The sequence below is a fragment of the Patella vulgata genome, chromosome 5 (assembly GCF_932274485.2).
Source record: "Patella vulgata chromosome 5, xgPatVulg1.2, whole genome shotgun sequence".
NCBI classification, from domain to species: Eukaryota; Metazoa; Mollusca; class Gastropoda; family Patellidae; genus Patella; species Patella vulgata.
The window spans coordinates 10168487-10196168 of NC_065883.2; the positions used below are offsets into that span (position 1 = coordinate 10168487).

Genomic DNA, 27682 nt, shown 5'->3' on the forward strand with positions numbered 1-27682 from the left:
GTGTCTCAGATCCCAAACAGTGGAGAGGCCTTCACATCCGTTGGCTAGAATTAGCTAACTTTGGTAACAGTCGGGTTATAACTAGCGTATTAATGTGTGATCAAGACCATATTAAAAGTTTCATAAAAATCTTCAGCAGTATGTTCACTTTGAGGTCTTGTGTTCACAATATTGTGCACCTGAAAGAAGCCTTGGTAGTCGAAATTGGAAGTAGACAAGGGTGAAAATGCTGGTTGTCAGGGTAACTATTTTCTCATAGCACACTGTTAGTGCAGAAATATAGAACATTAAACCCCATTTTATTTTGACACAAAACGGAACTGAAAATGCTTAATTGTAACCATTAAAGGATTAACCTTTAAAGGCCACATTAGATGAAAAATCGAAATTTCATGTACGTATAGCCAATGGTTACTATATCGACTTTACGGCAAGCAGGGGTGGATTGGGGCCGGGAACCGGCCGGGGCTCCCGCGTCGGAGGGGGTCGGGTGTTTCAGCAGAAAAATGGTTTTTAGACGAACTGGGCAAAATTATTTTTTTCATTTTTTGTCCAATAGCCCAGTCCACCCCTGATGGCAAGTTCACACCATTCTGATTTAAATTAATTCGGCTGTTAAGATTTAAGCAAAATAATGGTGGTGGGGCGCTGTGGTTTTTTTCCAGTTCCAGGTTTACCATAATGCAAAAACTGCAGCTGAAATAAGGGTGACACAAAAGGTGGCTAAACAAAACAATAAGCAACATTTACAATTATTGTATTGATAACCTTGGGAATATAACCACTAACCATACGGGTAGCCTATAAATTGCATATTTCAGGCGAAATAAATAGCAGCAATTTATTATCAAACATTTTAATTTTTTAAATTGATGCAAAAATGTTATTGTTCTTTTAAAGCACGGAGCAGAACAGTAGGACGTTTAACCCAATTTCATTTCATTTCTTTTAAAGCATAAATTGCCTATTGAAATTATTTGTGAGGGTGTTTATTTGTGATATAAGGGAGGCAACTCCATTTTAGTACAACTATAATTATTATTATTATTACAACGTGTGGACACTCAAATTTTAGAATAGAAATTATCATTTTATGTCATGAAGGTTGTCGATAAAATGTATCTTGTAAATTAACGCATTTAGCTGAGGCAGAGTATAAAACAAATTCTTGAAGGCGGAGAGCAGCAAAGGGTTAATGTCATGATTATCCCCCTTTAACTATTCCTCAGTAAAGAAGTCAAATATGCTGCCATCTCTCAACCAATGAAAACGCCGTATGGAATGTAACTAGGACGCGCTTGAGGTGTATTTTACAGACAGGTGTCCGGGCACATCTTATTTTCGTGGATACAGGTAAAATATGATGCTTTATTTATTTTTCTAAACAACAAACACACGAGAAAGACTTCTGTTACATAACTGCGTAAGACGTAAGTTATAATTCTCAGGTAGCAGAAAGCGATGATGTGATGATGACAGTGACAACATTTTATTTAATTTAGGAAAACAGAAGGCGATTGCAACACAAACAAACGTAAACGACCATGTCAATTTGTAGTTAGTCGATAATAGTTATTATCGATTGATTGTTTAACAATACATTGGTAGTCATCACGACTAATCAAATATTTTTTTTTTTTACCGTATTGTTAATATAGTCCATGAATATGGTACCATAAAAAAACAACCCATTTAAATTTAATGCTAATTTAAATTTAATTGAGCATATGACCAGCTGTCAGATCTGAGATATAAAGAAAATGTTTGCGGGGTAAAACGCCTTCTCAGCAATATTGCCATGGCAGAGTGGTCAAATCTTGCGTAGAATTTAAAGGAACTAAACCCAGCGGTTTCATTAAGAGCCGGCTGCCGACGAATTTCCCCGCTAACTATGTCCTATCCGTGTATTTGTTTTTGTGTAAATTTTGTGTGGTGCAGTCCCCCTGCACTTACTATTGTTACTTAGTTTCATGCGCCGGCTATATTTTATTATTATATACATCTGACAATTTGTTATTGTTAAATATAAATGTACTGGTAGTAATATTTTAATATGTAATATAGAACGAGTAGCTGGAAGTTTACAAACTGCACGCCCAACGGTTATCCAGTACTGTAGTGAAGTTAAAAAGTATGTGATAATCAAGAAACAGGCATCCACTCTATTCAAAATCTTAACCATTAATTACATGTACATTTATACCCAATATAAAAAAGTTATGAGGCTTATCTCTTTAGGCCTTACTATTTGATATACTTTCTTTCGAAAACTGTCACTATACCGGCTAGTTTTCAAACATTATATATATCGGTAAACTGACATGGAATAAAATATGTAGCAACTAGTCGACCCTACACTAAGTGGTGGCGCTTGCTGTTAAACTGCGAAGAATGTTCATTTCTTATCACAGTTATTTGATTCTCGGCTGATTTGAATATGGTATACAATTCTTGTTTATTATGTCAGCCAAAATGACGAAGTTAGCTGAATCGAGAGAATCTTTCTAGTAGAAGCAGGCGTAAATGAAATGACTTTCGGTCAATTTGGACTGTTCACGTATTTCAATGAACATAATTGATTAGAAATTCAATGTTTTGAAAAAAGAATATAAATCACTTTATAACTTATACATTCATATCAATATTAATATGTGCTTTTAGACCGATTTTCATCTATTTTAACATTCCAATGAATAGAGTCATACGCCCTTTAATTTGAATACTCTCTATGATGTCAGAGGATTACCCATTGGAAATGCAATCTGATTAAAATACAAAATGTCGAAATATAAAAAACGAAACAAAATAAGATCTGTATTTTAATCAGATTGTTGGAAATTGATTAATCCTTAAAAAATGAAAGTGTCAGAAATATTTGAGTAAAGTTGTTAGGATAATCTACTTATCAATATCATGTAGATTTTGTAAATTGATATATGTATGTACTGGTACACGAGTGAAAGTATGTAGATTCAATATGTACGCTCAGTAGGCCCTATAGATTTACAATGTACTGAAAACAAACCACCCTAGAAATCTTAGTGAAACTTTAAACAATGCCACATGTTCAAAAAAGAAAAATCGTCTAAATCACGTTGTCTTCCAACTTAAAATCAAATTGTAGAAAGGAGTGTATTCAATTTGATTAAAATACAGATCTATATTTCGTTTCATTTTTTTATACTTTCGATGGCCTACACTAAATGAAGATATGACCAGTTATACTTATAGAGCGACTTTTGATCCTATGACGTCAGACATTGATTAATCAATCAGCATTGACGTTTCTAGTGGTTTACCCACAGTTCTGTGTGTAAAAAGGCCAAGAACTCGTCATAACAGACTGTTTCATTGGCTAATCCCTCCCACCATCCAGAACACGTCAATGATAACAACTCTTCCAGATCCTAGTGTAGTATTAGTAAAGACAAGAAAAAAACAAATTTTGAACTATAAAATGAAATGAAATAGGATCTGTGTTTTAATCAGATTGGAGTTTATTGGGATTAATTACATAGCCAGTAACTTCGCAGGCTGTATGCACACCTTTTAATAAAATCTTGGGAACCTTGCCATGTAACAATGCATGGGGGGCAGTATAGATCTGTCAGGCTTGAATCAAGACAAGTTTTTTTTTATTCAATTTAGCTGGTTTTACCATTGCAGTAATTGGACATGTTTATACTAGAGTACATAATTTAGGTACCATACAGTAAGACATTGTCTATAGAAACATGATTCTGGGAAAATGGAAACATATATTTCTCCAATAAGATTACATAAGACAACGGTACAGATCTATGTTCTTCATGAGAAATAGAGGGGGTTGATGGGTTGGATGGCCGAATGGTTAGCAAGTGCGCGCTGTATCATAAGGTCTGTAATTGAGTCAACTGGCGTGGTTTCGATTCCCCGGTTATACGTGACAAGGAGTAGAGTCATCTGTCCTCTGGTTTCCTTCCACTGCTAAAGAACCCTACATGCAAGCGAATTATTGAAATAAAATTGAACCACATGTTAGTCCTGAAATGACCTAGTTTGTGTCGAGTGGACGTTAGACCCCCATCTCTCTCTCTATAGAAATGCAACAGAAACAAGCAAAACTCTTTCTAAATTCTAGTATATTTTTCAGGTAAGATAGTGTGAGACCAGCAACATGACGGCTGGTTCTATCATTGTTCCTACCATAATACCCTTACGACCACCTGTACCTGGACGATCAAAGCTTGCCATAGACTCAAACACCAGGATAGAAATTAGCTCAGGTATGGCAAATATAATTTAAGATTAATTAATATTTATAATAAATTTTTGAGATGTAAAGTAGAAATTAGCTCAGGCAACAGAAATATAATTTAAGATTGATTAATATATATGATCAATTTTTGAGATGTGAAGTAGAAATTAGCACAGGCAACACAAACACAAATAAAATTTAAGAAGAATTAATTTGGATGTAAGTTAGACCATTTTGGGTTAATTTTTTGCAAAAATTTGACGCAATTAAAAAGTTATGTGTGTAAATTGTATTAAGAAAGTGAATGTACATGTATGTATAAGCTAAGTGTAATAGTTTTCTACTTTTGTTTTGCAGATTCACTACATACAACTATATATTATACCATAAATGGAAGTAAACCAGAACCATTTCAGCGTATAGGAGGACAAAAGACTACGATCCAATATAGATGTCCCTTTACGTTACCTGCAGGTAGACATACAGTTAAAGCTGTAGCTGTCTCAGAGTAAGTTTATTTCTTAAACATACATTATGGGAGATTAGATAAAGAGTAAGTTTATTTCTTATAAACTTTATAGAACCGCCGAGGGTGGGGTTGTGGATGCACGTAGTATTGTAAGGTCTGCCATTGAGTCAACTGGCGTGGTTTCGATTCTCCGGTTGTATGTGACAAGGAGTTGGGTCTCGTCTGTCCAACCTCGTGGGTTTTATTGAAATAATATTGAACAAAATGTTAGTCCCGAAATGACCTAGTTTGTCTCAAATGGACGTTAAACCCTGTTTCTCTCTCTATATATATAAAATGACCAGGTTGTTGACACATTGTATCACACTGGTGTACACTTCTTAACACTTCTGTCTTCATTAACTGCCAGTCATATAATTCTGAATAGATTTTTACTTTCTTTTGGGGGGTTGGATGGCTGAATGGTTAGCGTGTGCGCGCTGTATCATAAAGTCTGTCATTGAGTCGACTGGCGTGATTTCGAATTCCCGGTTGTACGTGACAAGGAGTAGGGTTGCCTGTCCAACCTCGTGGGTTTACTCCGGGTCCTCCGGCTTCCTCCCACTGCTAAAGACCCCTATACGCAAGCGAGTTATTGAAATAAAATTAAACCATATGTTAGTCCCGAAATGACCTAGTTTGTGTCGAGTGGAACGTTAAACCCCATTTCTCTCTCTCTCTTTACTTTCTTTTTGTAAATTGATGCATAAAAAGTTATTAGTTATACTAGTGTGTATTATTATATTGAAGTAATATTTATATTGTAGGGATGGCATGAGAGAGAGTAATGTTGTTACTAAGACATTTGATGTGGATTTTGTTGAACCACCACCCCGTCCACCAGAAGATGATGATCTCGGTTTTCAATACGATCTCGATTTAGAAAGATCAAAGGTATCAATATAATGAATAATTTTGAATAAATTCAGAACTGCAGGGAAGATAAATTGTCTTTAGATTCGTTTTGACAATAACAGCTAAAAGGAGCAATCTGATATAAAAATTTGGATAAAAAAATAATTTCAGTTTTATTTAAAGATATATTATGTAAGATTTAGATAAAGAACTGACAGTTTTTGCTATAATAGTTTAAAAATAGATAATGCAAAATGAATGTATTGAAAATTGAATTGAAATTACTTTATTCTGAGCGAAGTAATCACTGTTTGTAGTTTTGACAAGATGTGGCATTGATTGTTTATTATCATAACCATGGTGCTGATCATTCCAGTCTTAACCTTGCTTCTCCATTTTTAAATTAAATCATTAAAAGGCCGAACCGTTCTAATCTACATAAAATCGGAGCCATCCAATGGCATCTAGAGTTGATTATTGTCTTGTAATGTTAATTAATGTCTAATTAATAATTTACATAACATTTAAGACCTAAAGAAAGACCTGCAATAGGCAGATTTAGCTCTTGAATACTCTGTCTTTAACAAAAAATCCCATACATCACAATATTACACGCATCACATGTAATGGTATTCTCGCTAATCAGTCGTAATATGACCTTAGTATTGTGTTGACAAGATATTAAACTCCTCACCTGTGTATTATAATATACCTGTACATAATATACACATTGGCGTGCACGTGAAAGACCCTTGACAGTTGGAATTCAAAATAAAAGCAGGTTGTAGCAAGGCTGTCTGTCCAATATTTACCTAATCATAGCAAATTGTATGGCATATGTCCGTCTTTATTATCCCAGTTGGTGCAGAAAAGTAGGTTGTTAGACATGTTTTCATTCACTTCAGCATATTATTTAATAAACTATTTTCCTAAAATTTCAGAAGAAAAAAAATCGTGTCAAGGTACTGTATTATATATATATGCAGTAGTAAATTTAAATTTAAATGCTTAGGTTTAATTAATCTTATCAAATCATGTTCAGAAAACATTAGAATCTAAATTTGTATTTCTTTGTAAGCTAGAGATAGGCCTATATCATAGTAATTTAAGTATATTTAACTATAACTAATATTTGATTTAATATGAAATTTACCTTTATTTTAAGCAGTGGGGTTGGATAGCCGATTGGTTAGCATGTGCGCATTGTATCATAAGATCTGTCATTTGAGTCAGATGGCGTGGTTTCGAATCCCCAGTTTTACGTGACAAGGTGTAGGATCGCCTGTCCAACCTCATGGGTTTTCTCCAGGTCCTCCGGTTTCCTCCCACTGCTAAAGACCCCTACGCGCAAGCAAATTTTTGAAATAAAATATCACCATGTGTTAGTCCCAAAATGACCTAGTTTGTGTCGTGTGGGTGTTAAACCCGATTTCTCTCTATCTATTTCATTTGTTTAAAATGTACGATAAGGATCAACCAATGAATGAATATATCGGATATCTAATTAAATATGAACTTTAACATCATTATATCTATGTTAAACAGTAAATAAATATTAGTTGATCTGGCGATTCACTCTTCATATAGCTGAGAGAACACAAGTTATTGACAATGAATATTTACTCTGAAGATTGATCCTCCTCATGACGTTGATTAATAATTTACAATATACACAATTAGAAACTGATTATTTGTCTTGTTGGATAGATAGAAGTTGTTTGTTATCACCTCTGACCCGTGTTGATTGACTTGCTATCAATATTTAATAAGTTAATAAAAGCTTGTTGTATATAATCTGTCTAGGGTTTAATCTAGTTATAGAAGTAGATTATTAATATTTGATGGTATTACTCACATATTTACTTTATAAAAACAAATATAGAATTTGTTAGCTTGAAAGAATTTAAAACTGACAATTGGATCGGCCCAGGTCCAGACTAATTTGCATGTGCATGTTATTATTTTATTGCATTCTTCATTTATCAAAAGATATACGTACTTCCTAGTTCAAGAATTTATAACTGTGTGAATAGGATAGACCCCCCCCCCCCAACCCGGGTGAGGCCCAAAAGAGTTTAGATTGGGTCAAGAGTCCTTGAACAAATCCATTGGAGGGTGGGTCAGGGTGGGGAATGTTTATCTATATGTTCACAGGCAATGCTACGGACATCAGCTTTTCCACCTACAATTCATTGAATTCCAACTATTAATGGTTCTTTTACATACATGTCAATGTTTACAATGATGGACCTAGTTCTTCATGCCTTGTCTGTTGCACAGGAACTACACCTGACACCTGGCATGAAAAATCCCAACTGTTGCTTCACAAAGATACAAGATAGTGGCTCAAACTCGTGTTTCTTCTCAAATTTCGCATATTTAGCAGAATCACTCACATTGCACACCAAAAATAGTTCCCGGTAAATCATCTAATGGGCTGTTTTCGAATGAACTTTTGATGTGAAGATGTGGAAAATGTTCCAAGGATCATTAATATGTAGCTCATTCGATGAACCGATGCCTAATTGTCGAGAAATCTGCAGCATTTCATTCAAACAATTCCAGCCAATCAGGAGCCACTGGGGGTGGAGCTTAGGAATCAATTTAAGACTAATTAATGGCCGGCAAATTTTCCCAGAGATAATCAAGGGGTAAACTAACCTCTGGGAGCCAAGATTGAGCTATATCTAGGCTAGTAGCATTTTTAATATTGAGAAATATTCCCCCATTAAACATAAACACACAGAGTTCATATAAATCAAAGCCAGACCTTATATAAAATCATTCCAATACCTTTAATTTTTGTTTCAGATTGAAGTTAAAAGAGCAGCATCAAAGATAATGACGTCACCAAAATCGGCTTGGACTGACGTTAATTCACTGAAACACAGTCAACAGAGAAAATCAGGTAGTGTATTATTCATATTTTACATGCCCTCATGTAATACAGACCTAGAATGTAGTCTCTTCTGACTGGTCCATCTGTTGGTTCATCCCAACTTTCTTGTAAACACATTGTAGTCTATATCTGTTGTACAGGGCTATTTATAGATTCTATTTTGTGAAAGTTGAATCTCTAAAGGAAATACAAATCCAAAAATGGTTCAGTTCCATTCAGTATTTACAAAGATATGATAAGTTGAAAATTTTACAACATTTGCCATCCTCTGTAGCCGTGATGGGTAAAATCTTTTGATTGGCAGTTTCAAATCAAACCCAGGATTTTATCTAATTTTCATAATTAAATGTTAAATAATAAATTTGAGTATATTTGATATTGTCTTAAAAACATGTGATTATTTTGACACAAGAAACAAATTCAAACTGAATCCACGCAGTGAGATGATGTGAAAAATGAGCTATTGTCTTCTTTATTTTATTACAGACATGCGAGTAACAGGTAGCTCACACCGAAGACCTCAATCAGGAACACGATTTCTCAATTCTAGAATGGGTTATGGCACCGATAGGAGTCACAGAACTGAGGTAAGTCAAGTGTTTAATGCCACACCGAATTTTCTTTATATAGAAATAAATGTATGTATATGTGCCTATATATAATATTGATTGATCAGGCCCAAATAAAAAATTCTAGTGTTTACAGTTACCCTAACGACCAAAATAGCTGACTCAAAACTTTTTTTTCTCATTTCCCAGGCTCCTTAACTCGGCTTTGGCTAAAGCTATTTTTTAAGACCAGCTCAATTTTTGTGCTGAGATGTAAATAAGGTTAGGGCACGTGATTGTTGGCGAGATTGTAGGTTAGGGTTAGGGTAAGCATTGGGGCTAGGTCCAGGGTTAGGGTTAGGGTTGGGATTAGTGCTAGCCCAGTTTACATCTTGTGACCTATGGCGAAAAATTGAGCTGGCCTTATCATTTAGCACTTACAGCTTTGGCATGGAATTTCTGATGACAAATTCTAACACTGATATTTCAGTATAATTTTCTAGAAATTGATAATACAAACCCCATCAAAAACAAAAATAAATAAATAACAAGATTTTCCGACCTACCTTATTTTTGTGGCCAGATAACCATAAACACAGGTATTTTTTTTATTTCTTTTTTTCCTCTATCTCACAAGGAAAGATCAGTAATGTTATATATAACACAATAAATGAACTGCAAATCCAAATATATCATTTATTGCATTATTTGTCCTGGGTGTCGTGAAAAATATATCAGATAATCTATAAAACAATTAAACCATCGAATGAACCTCCACAGATCCCAAATAGCAAATCAGGAAAAAGAATGATACCATTGAGTATGCATTTGGATGAATGTGGTGGGGATGAATTCAAAGTTTTAGTGATGTATGAACTAAATGGTTTTAATAATGTGTGTGTGTATAAATAACTAAATTAAAGAAAGACACCAAATTACTAATTTAACGGCTAGTGCTTTCTGTTCGTACTGAACATCTTTTAAGAATATAAATATGAAAACACTGCCACATAATGACTTTGAAGTCTGAGAGAGAAATTTTGTTGAATGTACACTCATTGTTTTGTATTTTTAGCCGTTAGATGGGTTAGATTTAGCTAGAAGTGATTCCAGACATGGTAGAAGACGTGCTCCACCTGATAATACAACACAGGCCTTGAGGCTCCAACGAGAAACAGATTTTCTCAAGTACGGCAAACATTTGTAAAATTCATATAGCTAACTGTAATTTAGTTTTGATACTTTTGAGTAGTAGGTTGAGGTCCAGGGGTGGTTTTGGGAGTAGTGGACGGAGGTTGAGGTCCAGGGATGGGTTTGGGAGTAGTGGATGCAGATTGGGGTCCTGGAATGGTATGGGAGTAGTGGTTGCGGTCCCAGAATTCTTTTGGGAATAGTAGACACAGGTTGGGGTCCCGGTTTGGTTTGGGAGTAGTAGATGGAGGTCGGTGTCCTGGGATGGTTTGGGAGTAGTGGACGGAGGTTGGTGTCCCGGGATGGTGTGGGAGTAGTGGACTGAGGTTTGGAGTCCAGAATAGTTTGGGAGTAGTGGATGGAAGTTGCGGGCCCGGGATGGTTTGGGAGTAGTGGACTGAGGTTGGGGGTCCACGATGGTTGGGGAATATGTCCTGGTTTCCCCTTGTTAAGGTTGCAGGACAAGAGGGCCTAACGGGGAAATGCGTCTAATCATTTGGATGTCAAGGAAAACCGAGGTCCCTTACACGCCATTGACAGCAAATTAAAGTTCTGCTGACAGTTGTAAATGGAAGCTTTGATGTCTGAGCAAAATTCCCCCCGTCGTACTCTGCATTGTGTTTGCCTGTCTACATTGCATGGATTTAGTGAGAAACATGCAATCTGCTGATACCAGTAGGACGTTCAACCCCATTTCAGTTCATTTGATTTCTGCACAAGGATATAAAGGGTATATACAAGTTATGATTCTTTCGGAAGTTATATAATGTTACACAATAGCTAGAATTTCTCATTATAAAGTACGATTAATCACCATTTCTCATTATGACCCACTTTATTTAAGTATTGTATCATATTTCATGACAAACCAAATAATATATTATCAGTTTGTTGGATTTTTCTAGATGTATATATTGTTTTGGTTTTTTTCTAGATGTATATATTGTTTTGGTTTTTTTCTAGATGTATATATTGTTTTGGTTTTTTCTAGATGTATATATTGTTTTGATTTTTTCTAGATGTATATATTGTTTTGGTTTTTTTTTCTAGATGTATATATTGTTTTGCTGATCGTCCGTCTGATCCATTTTGTCGATATTGTACAACATGTGGAAATACCTTACCTGATATACCTAAACGTCTGACACCAACTGAACCTGGACAGGTATATTTATTATTCAATACCTTCCATTTCAATTTATGGCTCATATTAAAGCTGCTGAAAGTCGTTTGAGAGATTGGGGAATCCCTTGCAAACTACAGTATTATAAAAGTTTAATCTGTAAAACGAATGTCATTCCCAAATTGTTACCATCCCATACAGTAATTACAAAGATATAATGAATGGAAATGGGATACGGTTAATTGTATCCAGGCCAGGAAATTATTTATCGTTGATATTTTGATTTTGTTTTCTTAATAGAAACTTAAATAATCAATCTGAGTGCAATTTAGCGTGGATTATGTCATGGAAAATTTGATTTTTTCTGAAAAATGAAAATGACTTTGTCTATTAGTATACAATTATTCATGCAGTGACAGATTTATTCAAATCCGGAATAAAATTTTCACAATATTTACTATGAAATATTTTTTTACTAGAAATAGAAGAAACTCATATGTCCAATTATATTTAACTCATATATTCATTCATATTTAACTCGTATATTTAATTATATTTAACTCATATATTTAATCATATTTAACTCATATATTTAACTCATATTTAACTCATATATTCAGTCATATTAACTCATATATTCAATTATATTTTTAAATATAACTCATATTTAATTATGTTTAACTCGTATATTCAATTATATTAGTATATTCAGTTATATTTAACTCATATAATTAACTTGTATATTTATTTTTACAGATGGGAACGTGTGTATATTGTAAGTCAACAGTTCCAATGAATACATCTGCATGCATTATTTGTGAAGGACCAATCAAAGTACAGAATCAACCTCAGTCCAGTGTACGATTGGCAGATAAACTTATTTGTACGCTATGTGGAACTGCCAATCCGTCCAGTCTTGTTGCATGTGTGACTTGTAATACAAGACTCCCTACTTCTGCTCAACAGGTAGATTTGGATTCATATTTTAGTTGAATATTCATACCCAGATTAAAGACTATTCCATTAATATTTTAGGATTCTTGCACAATATTTGTTTAAGTTATTAAAATCAAAATCACTCCAATTAGTCTAAAGTTATTATGTTTAGAGAGAAATGGGTTTAACGTCCACTCAACACAAAATAGGTCATTTTGGGACTAACACTGCACATAGAAGCAGTGGGGGAAAACTGGAGGACCCAGAGAAAACCCAAGAGGTTGGACAGGTGACCCTACATCGAAACCACGCCACTTGACTCAATGACAGACCTTCTGATCAACATGTACGCGTTAACCATTAGACTGCCCAACCCCCCCATTTTGTTTAGAAAATTGTTCTAGAAACCTAGAAGGTAGTGTCGTTGTGGCTAACAATCTCTGCGGCTGTGTCTCGCCTCAAACACTGTATTACCTATGCAAGTTGTGGGTTTGATTCTATGCTTGTACAGTGTACTTGACAAGAGATAGTTCGCCAGGCTTATCTGGACAGTTTTCATCAATTTATAGAATTAGAAATATATTACATAAGTACCAAAATATCCCACCAGTATTTAGTGTTTGGATGTTAAGCACTATTTCTTAACCTACACTAAAATTATCACATATCAAGACATCTTTACCACCAAAGCATATAATTGTGTGTGATATCAGGTATTTTGTAACAAAGTACTATATTACCAAGTATTCTGTAACAAAGTGCTACATTACCAAGTATTCTGTAACAAAGTGCTATATTATCAAGTATTTTGTAACAAAGTGCTATTTAACCAAGTATTTTGTAACCAAGTGCTATATTACCAAGTTATTGTGTGTGATATTAAAGTTTTATTTTTTGGATCAGAGTGCTATATTAAATGGAAAGTCAGCTCCACCACCAGTGTCGAGTCCAGATTCTCAATATCTACGATGTAATAAATGTAGCCGTGTGAACAGTGGTGATGCTAGATACTGTGATTGGTGTGGTTGTAAGGTAGGTTGTGGTAGTTTTATAATTTTACAATTAGAAGTTACATAAACTTAGTCTTGTTATTCCACCTACAACAGTGGATGCAGAGAGGGGGTTTTCACACCACAACTATATTAAAAACAGTTGACGTTCAAATTTAAAAGTAACCTACCTCATTGACCTCATGCTTATAAAAATGGAAGGTCGGAAAGCATAAATTTTGGATTTGTCAGAGCATTTGATCAGTGGAGTCTTTAAAAGGATGTGGCTGTAAAGTAATCTATCTTATAAACAGTTTTTGTTATCTGCATTCATTCTCTCCATAATGTGAACTTTTGGACATTCAAGGAGAGAAAATAATATTCTTGTGTACTAAATAAGGACTTATTAGACATTTATTTTCATTTTTATTTAACAAACATATGAAAAAAAATGATATATAAAATTTGGCTAAAACTTTCTGAATTGGCTAATAAAATTTTGATTTGGCTAAAAATTTGGCTAATGGTTTTAAGAGTCTAGGCCGGTCACTGCATTATAACAACAAAAGGGCTATATTTTAGTTAAAATAAGGCGAACAATTTTGAGTAAATTCTTAACTTAAGTCTGAGAATGTTTTGTGAAACCGGTTTAAATTATACAAGAACAGGTTGATTAATAAAATAATTGTGTGTTTAATTTTAGCCTTCTGCTAGCCCTGGTATGTTGCAATGTTCAACATGTGGTTCCAGTAATAATCCTTATAGTTCATTCTGTGGTGGATGTGGTACTACAATAGAGGCACCAGGTAGAACAGTCTACAAGTAAGTCCAAACTATAATTAATCAATCACCTTCTTTGAGCAGCATTTAGCAATTGACATATATGTAAAAACACAAAAACATAATATTGAACACAATTACTATTTTAATTTAAGTTAAACCCCATGTCGGGGATCACGTGGCTAAGTGGGTAAGACGCTGGCTCGCTAGCCTGGAGGTTGGGTGTTCGATTCCTGCATTGGCTTAGAAAGTTCATCCAGATTTTCCGGCGTGGTTCCCCCTTGTCAGTGATGCAGGACGGAGGGCCCGACAAGGACAGCTGAGGTCCCGTGTATACATTGGAATGCACGTAAAAGATCCCTTGGCAGTTGAAATTCAATATAAGAGTAGGCAATAGTGCCGCTGCCCGGGCAAAATTTCCCTCATATGCCAGGCGTATGCCTGTCTTCATTAGCCCAGGTTAGGAGCAGAACAGTAGGACGTTAAACCCCATTTCATTTCATTTAAACCCCCTTGTCTCACCCTCTCTCTCTCTCTCTCTCTCTCACCCTCTCTCTCTCTCTCTCTCTGAATCTAAACATTTTATGGAAATTTCGTCTGAAAATGTTCATATTTGTTTTTCAGAATGGATGGTACAGGCAAAGTAAGTATCATGTATTTTTATTAAATTTGAATATTTGTACAAGTTTTATCCCATGTGGATGTTTCATCTATTGTTTACCTTACAACTTTTTATATGAGAAGATGTCAACTCAAAGCTGCTGTTGCTGGTTGTCGTTTGCCTTTTCCATATAATATCTAATTTTCCATAGTTTAATCCTCGCTGAAATGTACTCAAATTGATTATTTAAAATGTCATTAAAGATGCATTATGTAAGAGCTAAATCTGCCTATTACAGGTTTTTATTTTCACTTCAAATGTTATATTAACTATTATTTAGACATTTATTAACATGACAAGACCATAATCAACTCTCTGGGACATCGAATTGTACAGATGTCAACAGACTAAAATACAATTGCCATTTAATAATTTAATTTAAAAATGGAGAAGCGAGGCCGAGTCTTGATTAACAAGTAACAGTGTTGCGATAATAAACAATCTTAGTAAAAACTTCAAACAGTGCTAACTTTCAATATATTAATTTTGAATTATCTGTTTTTGAACTATTATAGCAAGAACAACCATTCTTTTATCTAAATATTACATAATGCATCTTTAAAAAGACAAAATTCAGATATCATTTGTAGGTATCTCCCAGTTTGGATTCAGTTGTAAAGTGAAGGGTATAGGTGGCACTTGCTTCGCACCACTATTTGTAAATAATAATTGGAATTGAACCATTTTGAGATTGATATTGTTAATCTGTATAAATGTCTTGTTTCATACTTACCCATCTGATTAAAAAGCAGATCGTATTTCGTTTCATTTTTTATAGTTCAAAATTTTTGTTCTACTTGTCTTTACTATACTAGGATCTGGAATTGTTATATAACCCGCATTCTGGATGATGTGAGGGTTTAAGCCAATGAAACAGTCTGTTACGGCGAGTTTTTGGGGTGAGGTCAACGGAACTTTGATTGATTATAATCGATGTCTGACGTCATCAAGTCAAAAGCCGCTCGTATGACACCTGGCGCAACCTTCCACTACAATTGGTCAGCTCTTCATGTAGTGTATGTAGGCCTTTGAAAGTATATAAAAAACGAAACGGAATATAGATCTGTATTTTAATCATCAGTCCTCCGGTTTCCTCCCACTGCTAAAGAACCCTACGCGAAAGGGAATTATTGATGGTTGGAGACTTTTTTTCGATGCCAGCTGTATTCTATCGATGATGTCGAAATCATTGCAAGTAATAAATCATGTATTTAAAATGTGTTGGTTTATTATTACAGAGTTTGTTTCTGCCAGTATCCCAATCTATGACGCAAGCACCAAGACCAGTTGTTCATGCTACAACCCAAACAGTTGGTTTGTTCTACCCATCACGAGGTCCCAATAAACCAGAGGTTGATGACCGAGCCTCGTTTGAGAAACAGATGCGAGATCGTAAACCTCTATTAACTCCTGTTAGCCCTGGAAGAGGTTTGTTATTAGGATTTATACTTTATATGTTAAGATCATAAGATTTGTGTTCATCAGAATTTTCTGACATGGTTTTCCCTTGTCAGTAGTGCAGGATGGAGAGCCTGACAAGGACAGCTGTCTAGTCGTTTGGATGGGATGAAAAACCGAGGTCCTGTGTATACATTGGTGTGCACGTAAAAGATCCCTTGGCAGTTGGAATTCGCGATAAGAGAAGGCCATAGTGCCACTGCCCGTGCAAAATTCCCTCATAGCACATTGTATGACGATGTATGCCCGTCTTCATTAGCCCAGTCGGAGCAGAACAGTAGAACGTTAAACCCCATTTCATTTCATTTTACAGTATTGTCATGCATCTGACTTTGCAAGGATTAGTAAATGTTTATGGACCTGTGGCCTTTTTTGCTATCGGGGGGGATGAGCTAAGTGGTTTAAATTCAAGAATTATTTTTAAAAAAAATTTTCAGGCTATTGGAGGAAACAGTTAGATCACATTTGTCAACATCTTAAAATCTACACCCAGAATAATCCTGAATTTAGATCTTTGATTGGTGAACCTAAGATGGGGAAAGTAAGTAGAAATATACAAATTAGTGGGTTTATTTGTAAAAAATAGAAATCTAAATTAAAGACAGGCATTACAAATTTAATAACAAAAATAAATGTAATTTTATATTCAAAAGAACAGTAATTGACCAACATAAATAATTAAAAGATAAATAAATGGAATAACAATTACTATTATTTTTGCAACGTTTCTACTAGGCTTGATTAATGCTAATAATGTATTTAAAGATATATTATTGGAGATTCGATAACGAGTTGGCAGTTCTCACTATAATAATTAAAAACTAGATAACGTAAAGGCAATTTGCTGAAAATTTCTTTCAAATTGATCCACTATGAACCGAGAACTAAGTGAATGCAATTTCTGTCTAGCCTCGGTCATCATTACTAAAGTCAGTACGTTAAACAGCATATTCTCGATTATCCATTTAATCGTTTAATCGAGAAGGAAATGTATGCAGTAATTTGGATCACAATCCACATAAGATCGCAGGCTAGCGATGCCATCTGGAGTTGATTATGGTCTGGATAAGTTAATCAATGTCTAATTAATAATTTAGATAACATTTCAGGCCTAAAGAAAGACCTGCAATAGACAGATTTAGCTCTTGCATAATGTATGTTTAAATGTGTTATTGATCAAATAAAAAAAAAACTATGATCCTCAAACTATGACTTTTTAATGTTTGTTTCGTTCACAGCTTATCTGATCGTATTCGCAGCTTTGCGCTCGCCATCAATCGCTGTTGACAATTTTCCTTGGCCACTTAAAACAATAAATAAATTTCTATTAAAATCTAGTTATTTCCCCATAACAATTAATTAATTATTCTTTGTCATTGTTGTAAACGACCGCAAAAATTACCGGCGCAGAGGTTGTACCTCAGTGTGTGTTTGTAGTTTTAACATGTTTTGAATATGACGGTGGACGGTGATTATTTGACACAAAACATTCTGTTAATTTCATTTTATTGAAGCTCCTTTATTTTTTATACGAGTATCGATATCAAGAACTGAATATCGATATCTTCCCGTAGTCACCGGCGATTATCAGCTATATCAATATTTTTTGCCAGCCCTAGTCTGGATTGATCAAGACTAATGTTAAGTGCGTCTCTAATTTAAGTATAACTCTTTTATCTATTTTAGTTAATTTCGTCAACGGTTCAAGAAGATGGATATGAGATGAGTTTAACATTGACGTTTCCGTTGAGAGGTGGTTCGGATAAACAGACGGGCAAGAAGTTAGGTGTTAGTCACCAAGGTTACCTCAGTCAACATACAGAGCATGATGGTATAGATAGTTACAGATCAGATTCTGATGATTATGGTGAGTAAATTAAATGAAATGGGGTTTAACGTCCTACTCTTCTGGACTGATGAAGACAGGAATACGCTATCAGGGAAGTTTTTCCAAAGATTCTTGTGCCTGCAAACCAACGTGTGCAATGGACCTTGGTTTTTAGTCCTATTCAACCGACTAAATACATTTCCTTGCCAGGCCCTCCATCATGAACCTCACTAATATAGGGAAACCATACTGGAAAATCCCAAAGAACTTTCTCTTCCAACACTGGGACCGATTCGGGAACCTCCTTAGTGAGCCAGCACCTGATACAATCTGGTTCCTGATGAATAATGGATGATGTTATTTTGTTTTAACTTTAATGAGTTTTTTGGGGGCTTGGATGGCCGAATGGTTAGCGCGTGCCGTGGATTCGATTCCCTGGTTGTACGTGACAAGGAGTAGGGTAGCCTGTTCAACCTTGTGGGTTTTCTCCGGGTCCTCTGGTTCAACAACAGATCACAGATGTTATTCTTTTATACAAAATTCTTTTTACAGAAAGTGATGAAAATGTGACGCCCAAAACAAATAAGAAAAAAGGTTCAAAGAAAAGTAAACCCAAGAAGAAGCTCGGACCAAAATTATCAGTAAATATTTTTTTTATTTAATATTAGAATGAAAAATCTGTAACCACTTAATCAGAAAATAAATCTAGTGGTTCCATTTTTTCATCAAAACATGACCACATGAGTGATGTGGAAACACTAATTCTAAATGACTTGTTAAATCTATTTACTTCCCACATGGATGTTCAAAAAAAAATTGTGCCAAAAATAAGCAAAAAATAGTCATATATATACTGTATGTCTTGGATTGAACAAAAATACATACTTTATTTATAGATCATCAGTTAGTATAATACATAATGTTTATTTATAGATCATCAGCTATTATGATTCATAAAGTTTATTTATAGATCAGTATAATACATAAAGTTTATTTATAGATCAGTATAATACATAAAGTTTATTTATAGATTATCAGTATAATTCATAAAGTTTATTTATAGATCATCAGCTATTATAATTCATAATGTTTATTTAAAGATCATCAGTTAGTATAATACATAGTTTATTTAAATTTTATAATAGATCATCAGCTATTATAATTCATAAAATTTATTTATAGATCATCAGCTATTATAATACATAGTTTATTTATAGTTCATCTGCTTCATCAGTGCATATAATACATAATGTTTATTTATAGATCATCAGCTATTATAAAACCTATTGTTTATTTATAGGCTTTAGATCAACAGTTAGTAAAAGAACTTGGATCTGAAGGTGAAGGTGCAGCAACAGAAGTTCAACATTTACTAGATGAGGTAAGATATTCTCTTTAATTTATCATCTGAATTAAAAACATTGACAGACAACAAGAGGGAGAGAGAATGGGGGTTTAATATCCACTTGACACAAACTAGGTCATTTCGGGACTCTCTCTCTCTCTCAGTGATATACAAATACTGTGTTTATTGATTGATTGATTTATTGATTGATTGATAACAGGGAGCTGATGTAAATTGTGTAAATAAGAATGGTGTACCAGTAATATATTCAGCTGTAAGAAATAAACATTTAGATTGTATACCAGTTCTTGTTGATGGTGGACTAGATATAAACAAAAAAGGCCCATCTGCTCTGTGAGTTCCATTAATTTTATATCTTCCCATTTTAGTCTTTTATTGCCGTCTATCAGTCATTTAAAATTATTTTCAAAGCCAATCTGTCTGGTGTTATGTCTCTTTATTATGACATCTTGTTAACCCCCAAGAGGCATGGTTTCCACATCTTGGTTTCCTCTAGGTGTTGAGTTATCATCATACCTTCATGAGTTGACACTACTTGGTCAATAACTTCTTCTTTTAGTGTTTAATGTCCTCTTCAACCGATGTTGATATCGCAAACATGTTGTCTTATTTTATTATGCTTAGCGCATGAGTATTTCCTGTGGGGGAGCCACAGTGACTAAGTGGGTAAGACGCTGGCTCGCTAGCCTGGAGGTCGCATGTTCGATCCCTGCATTGGCCGAGAAAGTTCATCAGGATTTTTGGACATGGTTTCCCCTTGTCAGTGGTGCAGGACGGAGGGTCTGACAGCTGTCTAGTCGTTTGGATGGGATGAAAAACTGAGGTCCCATGTACACATTGATGTGCACGTAAAAGATCCCCTGGCAGTTGGAATTCAATATAAGAGTAGGCCGTAGTGCTGTTGCCCGGGCAAAATTTCCCTCATAGCACACTGTATGGCGTATGCCCATCTTCATTATCCCAGTTGGTGCAGAACAATAAGACATTAAACATCCTTTCATTTCTGCTGACCATAGTGACCAGTAGCAAGAGGATAAAACATTTTAACATGTTGATAATACATCTATTTCCATGGTAACATTCCTGTAACTTCCCTCCATTATTAATATAACTATGATTGATGTTTTATTTCAGGAAAGGAAACACTGCCTTACATGAAGCTGTTAATTTAGGACCATCAGGTCTCAAAGTTATAGATGTTCTCTTAGAGTAAGTAAATTAATCCGAGTCTCAAATTAACAATATGTCCTATAGATACTCCACAGAATAAGTCCAATCTGTAACGTAATAATACATTAACAGAGTACCTGAAAAATCCAGCATTGGGGCGTCTATACCCATTTTGTATTATCCTTGATCAGCAAAATCTTTTGGCCATGAGGAGGTGTGTTGTGCTGTTGGATGGGCTGGATGACTACATGTGTTTATGGTAGGGGCTTCATATCATAAGCTCTACCACTGGCATGGTGTCGGATGTTGTAACTTCAATCCCAGGCTTAAGGGTGACAAGGTGTCCGAACCCTAACCCTGGACCTAGCCCCAATGCTGACCTTAACCTACAATCTCGCCAACAATCACGTGCCCTAACCTTATTTACATCTCGGCGACCTTAACAAAAATTGAGCTGGCCTTAACAACTAGATTTAGCACAAGACGTCCATTTTGCCTGACTAACTTCGTGGGTTTCTCTGGGTAGCCTACTTAGGTTTTCTTCCACTGCTAAACTGAAATAACCTAGTTTTTATTGATTGGACGATTTACCTTATTTTTCTCTCTCTTGTGTGATTTTTGACAGTTGATGTTGCTAATTCATGCAAATAAGAAATCAGATTTTACAACATTTGGTACTCGTAAGAATATTATTTATTTGAAACTGTTTTAAATTATTTTTTTGAAACTGTTTTAAATTATTTATTTGAAACTGTTTTAAATTATTTTTTTGAATCTGTTTTAAATTATTTTTTTGAAACTGTTTTAAATTATTTTTTTGAAACTGTTTTAAATTAATTTTTTGAAGGTGTTTTAAATTATTTATTTGAAACTGTTTCAAGTTATTTATTTGAAACTGTTTAATATTATTTATTTAGAACTTCAATATTATTTATTTTATACTGTTTAATGTTATTTTAACTAAAATAGAAATAACTTCATTTATTTGAATAAATTTTAGAAACCTGTACTGTAATAGGAATTCAATTTGTTTGAATTAACTAAATAAAAATAACTTCTTTCTTTTGTTGATAAATTTTAGAAATGGAGCTGATCAGAATCGTAAAAATGACAGAGGAGAGACGCCTTTGGATCTTGCGAAGAAAGCCGGTTATGACAGCGTTATTACGAAATTTGCAGCCGCACTTGGTCAATCTCAGCTTGCTAAAATGACCAAACCAAGACATTAGAGGAATTCTATGATTTTATTTTGTAAACCCTTGGATTAGGGTTCATCTGTTGCCCCGTTATTTTAAAATCGGTGAAAATCTTGCTGTCCCAGTTTCTGTTTACTCCGCTTGTTGAAAAAATAGAAACTGCAGAACTAAACGAGAATAAAATTATATTTAAGGGGTTCAGGAAATCGACAATTGTGAGAAAATTGAATAGATCACAGCATGATTTTCAAGATTATATGGCAAATGATGCAACCTACTTTTGTTTTATGTTATATAAATGTGATTGTGGTAATTTTGTAGAATTGTTCTGTGTATCTATGTTAGATGATTATTTATTGTACATAATATATATCCTCCTATTTATCATTTATTAAGAAGATTTACACACCTGCAGGTTATATCTCCCATAGCAACTATTGATGTTTATACATCTCAAGGTTATATCTCCCATAGCAACTAATGATGTTTATACACCTCAAGGTTGTATCTCCCATAGCAACTAATGATGTTTACATACCTCCAGGACCTGAAGTCCAGATTATATCTTCCATAGCAACTACAGGTATTTACACACCTCCAAGTTATATCTCCCATAGCAACTATTGATGTTTACACACCTCCAGGTTATATCTCCCATAGCAACTATTGGTATTTACACACACCCAGGTTATATCTCCCATAGCAACTATTGATGTTTACACACCTTCAGGTTATATCTCCCATAGCAACTATTGATGTTTACACACCTGCAGGTTATATCTCCCACAGCAACTATTGATGTTTTAAGTTGGTTATTCCCTGTATCAACCTTATATAAAGTCATTAGGGGTTGATATTGAGGTATTATTAAACTCCAATAACCACACCCCCAAGAACCCAGAGTGCACATGGTTAAATTGCTTATGCACATGTTTGTGTCAATGTGTAAGTCAGATAGCAATCTATTTCCACGCATGTTATTTAAAATAAACCGACAGGCTCCAACCCTTGGGTTTTTATTTCAAGTAACAACCTTAAAACGGAGCTACACCCTCAGATTTTAATTTCGAATACGAACCTGGAAAGCGGTTGCTATCTACTATGTATCATATCATTCTCACCAAGATAATAAGTGTAGTTTAATGGTCGAGTGCGAGGCATTAAGTAATATATTCATATTGCACGAGGGGTTATATATTACACAAGACTTTATTTAAACAACTTAAAAAACAGACACTATCCAGCGTGTGCATTTCAATGAAATATGTCAAGCAGGTCCAAAATTTCAACTTGTATAAATAATGTACGCTTAGCACATTGCCCGTACCATTATTTGAAATAATGGTGTGCCAACATCAAAGGGTGACGTCACATCTGTATTTTAAGTGGAATTAATTCGTAGTAACATCATATTCAAAACAACCTTGGATTCCCCTAAAATTTAAGGCTGAACTAAGGTGTTTTTTTTTCACAAGCCTCCATTTAACTCGTAAAACGTTTGTACAGGCCGTAAATTAAAATTTGACACTTGTATATCTACCTACACCATGGATTGGCAAATTTATCTCCAGTTTTGAGAATATGCATTGTAACTGTATGTTCAAATCAACATTTTATTTTTTTTATTGACCAAAAAGACCTCCATAGTGCTTATTGATGTCACCTTAAGTCTAGGGGGGTTGGATAACTGAATGGTTAGCGTATGCATGCTGTATCATAAAGTCTGTCATTGAGTCAACTGGTGTGGTTTCGAATCCTTGGTTGTACGTGGCAAGGAGTAGGGTCGTCTGTCCAATCTCGTGGTTTTTCTCCGGGTCCTCCGGTTTCCTCCCACTGCTAAAGACCCCTACGCGCAAGCGAATTATTGAAATAAAATCGAACCATGTGTTAGTCCCGAAATGACTTAGTTTGTGTGTCTCTCTCTCTCTCTCTAAGTCTAGGTAGATGAAATTACATCGAAGATAAATATTTTACAAAAAAATAAAAAACATGAATTTATAAGATACATTTTATCCACTGGAATATTCATTGCAAATGAATGGGAGAGATCAGGGAACAGGCATAATCCCTATATCGGACAACTAAACCTAATATATTTAGTCCCCTTGAGTTAATGGCTGAGCACTGATACTGGTTTGTCATCCATCTTCATTAGCCCAGTCATTTTGTCCCAAGCAGGGGAAAGAAGATTTGTTGAAACGTGCACTATATGTATATTTATGTCCGTTGGTGTTTAGTATAGTTAGCTTTTTATTTAGGTACAATGTAATAATATGTTAATAGATTTTAAAAGATAAACAATGTATATTTAGCCTTTTGAGTTGATAGATTTTAAGATTGTTAAATATTATATTAAAATGTCTGCACTGTGATATTTATAAATTAGTTCTATATAAAATGTATTTTATTCCATGTAAAACTATTTATTTATATCTCTCTCAATTAATGGAAACCAATCTCTGTAGATATTTAACATCATTATCAAAGAATTTATAGAGGCTTATATGGTACCGGTATATATTTGAACATTTTAGAATTAGTTAAAGAATTTTTAAACTTCTTTTTAAGTTATCAGGAATTAATCCTTTGAATGACATCTAAAAGTTTGGTTAACTATTCATAACAAAAACAACACAAGGTATGTATGGATATAACTACTTATCTATTATTTAATAACAACATTTCGTATGTAACACATACATAACAGGTCACATTTTCAAGTTAATGATAAATATGCATCTAGTCAGAAATGTGACACTATAATTGATCAATGAAATCAATTTGATGTAAGCCAAAATATGTAAAAATAGGCTGACTAAATGGACATTTATCATTAACTTGAAAACATGACCTGTATGTGTTACGAAACGTCGTTATTAAATAATAGAAGTAGTTGTATTCATATATACCCTGTGTTGTGTTTTGTTATGAGGAATTAATCTGTCTACCATCCTGGGTATGTACCTAGGGGTTAGGGGAGTAGAATGGAACGATACCACTGGGAATACCAAGGATGTCTGTCCACATGTTATTCATGTACTCCAAAATGCAGAAGTGATTTGATATTATTAAATAGATGAATGATCTTTTTAGTTTAAGGAATATTTCTACTTAAATGATGACAATCTGATTAAAATACAGGTCTGTATTTCGTTTCCTTTTTTTATACTTTTGATGGCCCACACCTAGTAAAATGAAATTTTGAACTATAAAAAACAAAACGAAATAGGATCTGTATTTTAATCAGATTGAAATGATGATTATTATATCAACTTACGCATTTGTTTTATCATTGCCATATTTTAAAAATGTTGAATTGATTTAAGTCAAGTATTAGGCACTTTATGTCATAGCCATTGTACAATTTATGTCAAATCATTGTACAATTTATGTCATAGTCATTGTACAATTTATGTCAATCATTGTACAATTTATGTCCTAATAATTGTACAATTTATGTCCTAATAATTGTACAATTTTATGTCAATCATTGTACAATTTTATGTCAATCATTGTACAATTTTATGTCAATCATTGTACAATTTATGTCAATCATTGTACAATTTATGTCAATCATTGTACAATTTTATGTCAATCATTGTACAATTTATGTCAATCATTGTACAATTTTATGTCAATAATTGTACAATTTATGTCAATCATTGTACGATTTTATGTCAATCATTGTACAATTTTATGTCAATCATTGTACAATTTAAGTCAATCATTGTACAATTTGTTGTAATTTCAAGTCAAAAAGAATAGAACACAAAAACAAGTCATCTGTGTGTCGTGATTTAACTCGTTACCAGGTTGGGCTGAGTACGTTGTTTGGCTCTGTAACCAGGAACCAAATCAAACGGCCACTACACCACTACACCGGGATATAAATTTTGTGTACTTGTATCTTGTGATGTTGTTTTTCTTGGCATAATATTGCTGCATTCCAATTCGTGGATGTTTGTTCTGTTTCAGAGTGGATCTTATTTGGCGTCTGAAGCCATGGAATGTCAAATTAACATATGTATGTAAGATAAGATTTTATTGTATCTAAACAAAAATTTACTCTTTTACTTTTGATTTTTTTTAAGATGGCATTTTGAACCCGATAACCCTCATTATTCGAATCAGCATACATAAAGAAGACAATGACTAATAAAAATACTATATTTACATCTATATGTAAACCCTCTGGTTTCGCTTCCGTTGTTGTATGTGAAAAGGACTAGGGTCACCTGTCCAATCTCGTGGGTTTTCTCTGGGTCCTCCGGTTTCCTCCCAGTCCTTAAGACTCCTACGCGCAAGTGAATTATTGCAATAAAATTGAATATGTTAGTCCCGAAATGACCTAGTTTATGTCGAGTGGACGTTAAACAACATTTCTCTCTATCTATTGTAAGGAAAGTGTATTAAATGAGGCTTGGACCCAGACCACTCTGAAACAGACAGCTTCTATATATATATATATATCTATTCCAAGTCCCAATATATTATTGTATACTGTATGTGTAGTAATTAGTTCACTCTATGTAATGTTAACCTTATATATGTTTCTATCTTACTTATAATAAGGCTTTGTTTGTAATATTCAATTAATGGCCATATTTTGTCAATCTTAACACAAGCGTCAAATTCACTTTGTTATATTTAATTATGGTAATGACCATATTTGTTCAATCTTTACACAAAGTCAAATTCACTTTGTTATGGTTTTTATCTCTGATTTCGGTAATTTTTTCATCCAATTGTGCAATAACATGTCACAAAAGGCTTAGACTGCACAGATTAGTCAAATTGTCCCTGCCCAGAAATTTGCATAAATCAAGCCTTGTTTGCAGAAGTTTTGTCATTTCTGACCCAGTTATGCAATGACGTGATGTCACAAAAGGCTTAGACTACATGCTACACGGATTAGTCAAAATGTCCCTGCCCAGAAATTTGCATAAATCGAGCATTGTTTGCAGAAGTTTTATCATTTCAATTACCGTCATCAGAGCTATATGTGACATGTCAATGGCATTGAGCTTGGATTGATTTTATTGTATATAAAGACTGTTGATCAATTTACATAGTACCAGCCAGTTATTCTGATATAAAAAACACAACCCACTCACACTTATGGAAATGGTTCATTTAACAGCAGCTGGGTTTGTACTGTGTAAAGGGAATGGCAGTCTAAAATTAAACTATTACGACTCTCCATAAAAAGATTTGCCTTATTCCATTATAAAATCTGTTATTAATAAAATATTCTCTAGAAATTAAAAATTGTCAGTTTGAATGAGCTGGGGTAATGAAAATGGGAAGTCATGTAGTGCGCTGAGAGGGAAATTTGGCTCAACCAGACTAATGATGACGTGTATGTCATATAGTGCACTGAGAGGGAAATTTGACTCACTAGACTAATGATGATGTGTATGTGTATGTCATGTAGTGACTGAGAGGGAAATTTGGCTCAATTTTCAAATGCCGGGGATTTGTAATGGACTGCTGATGGTAAAAACAGCCCCCCCCCCTCTTCTCCCACTCACTCCAAAGACACCTACAGCGAATTATTGAATATAAAATTGAACCATGTTAGTCCCAAAATGAGCCAGTTTGTGTCGAGTGGATGTTAAACTTCATTTCACTCTCTCTGATGCAGGTTGTTTTTGTCCACAACAGATTTGTTCATTTACTGTGTTTTATTGATATTTTTAATACAGGAACATGTAATCATATCGTTATTTTTAGGCCTGTCATTAATTAAGACTACATCAGTGAGTAGGCCGCTGGCTCGCTAACCAAGAGGTCCCGGGTTCAATCCTAGTGTTGGCCAAGAAAGTTCCTCAGAATTTTCTGCAGTAGTTTCCCCCCCCCCCACCTTGTCAGTTGTGTAGGATGGAGGGCCTTGCAAGAAACGGTATCTAGTAGTTAGTGAGATGAAAAACGGAGGTT

General features: G+C 34.4%; 1 protein-coding gene across 2 annotated transcripts; it reads left to right on the forward strand.

The window, feature by feature from the left end:
- Positions 1–1244: 1244 nt before the first annotated feature.
- Positions 1245–27006, forward strand: LOC126821936 (double zinc ribbon and ankyrin repeat-containing protein 1). 2 transcript variants are annotated; one of them, XM_056101161.1, is made up of 21 exons: positions 1245–1353; positions 4133–4265; positions 4595–4745; positions 5513–5639; positions 6542–6562; positions 8412–8508; positions 8986–9086; positions 10123–10235; positions 11289–11403; positions 12118–12327; positions 13201–13329; positions 13990–14108; positions 14691–14709; positions 15966–16155; positions 16623–16726; positions 17872–18052; positions 18566–18654; positions 19314–19394; positions 19579–19712; positions 20514–20588; positions 21631–27006. In XM_056101161.1, the coding sequence occupies exons 2-21, from the start codon at positions 4157–4159 to the stop codon at positions 21776–21778; spliced, it is 2313 nt and encodes a 770-aa protein (XP_055957136.1). In that variant the 5' UTR covers positions 1245–1353; positions 4133–4156; the 3' UTR covers positions 21779–27006. The 2 variants fall into 2 exon arrangements, with proteins under 2 accessions (XP_055957136.1, XP_055957137.1); XM_056101162.1 differs by lacking the exon at positions 6542–6562.
- The last annotated feature ends 676 nt before the right edge of the window (positions 27007–27682 follow it).

Excerpts from the sequence above, each read along its gene's own strand:
- LOC126821936 (XM_056101161.1), top strand. The coding sequence starts at position 4,157 with ATGACGGCTGGTTCTATCATTGTTCCTACCATAATACCCTTACGACCA. Across the intron at positions 4,746-5,512 it reads AAAGCTGTAGCTGTCTCAGA|GGATGGCATGAGAGAGAGTA; the intron begins GTAAGTTTATTT and ends TTTATATTGTAG. Across the intron at positions 19,395-19,578 it reads TTCAACATTTACTAGATGAG|GGAGCTGATGTAAATTGTGT; the intron begins GTAAGATATTCT and ends GATTGATAACAG.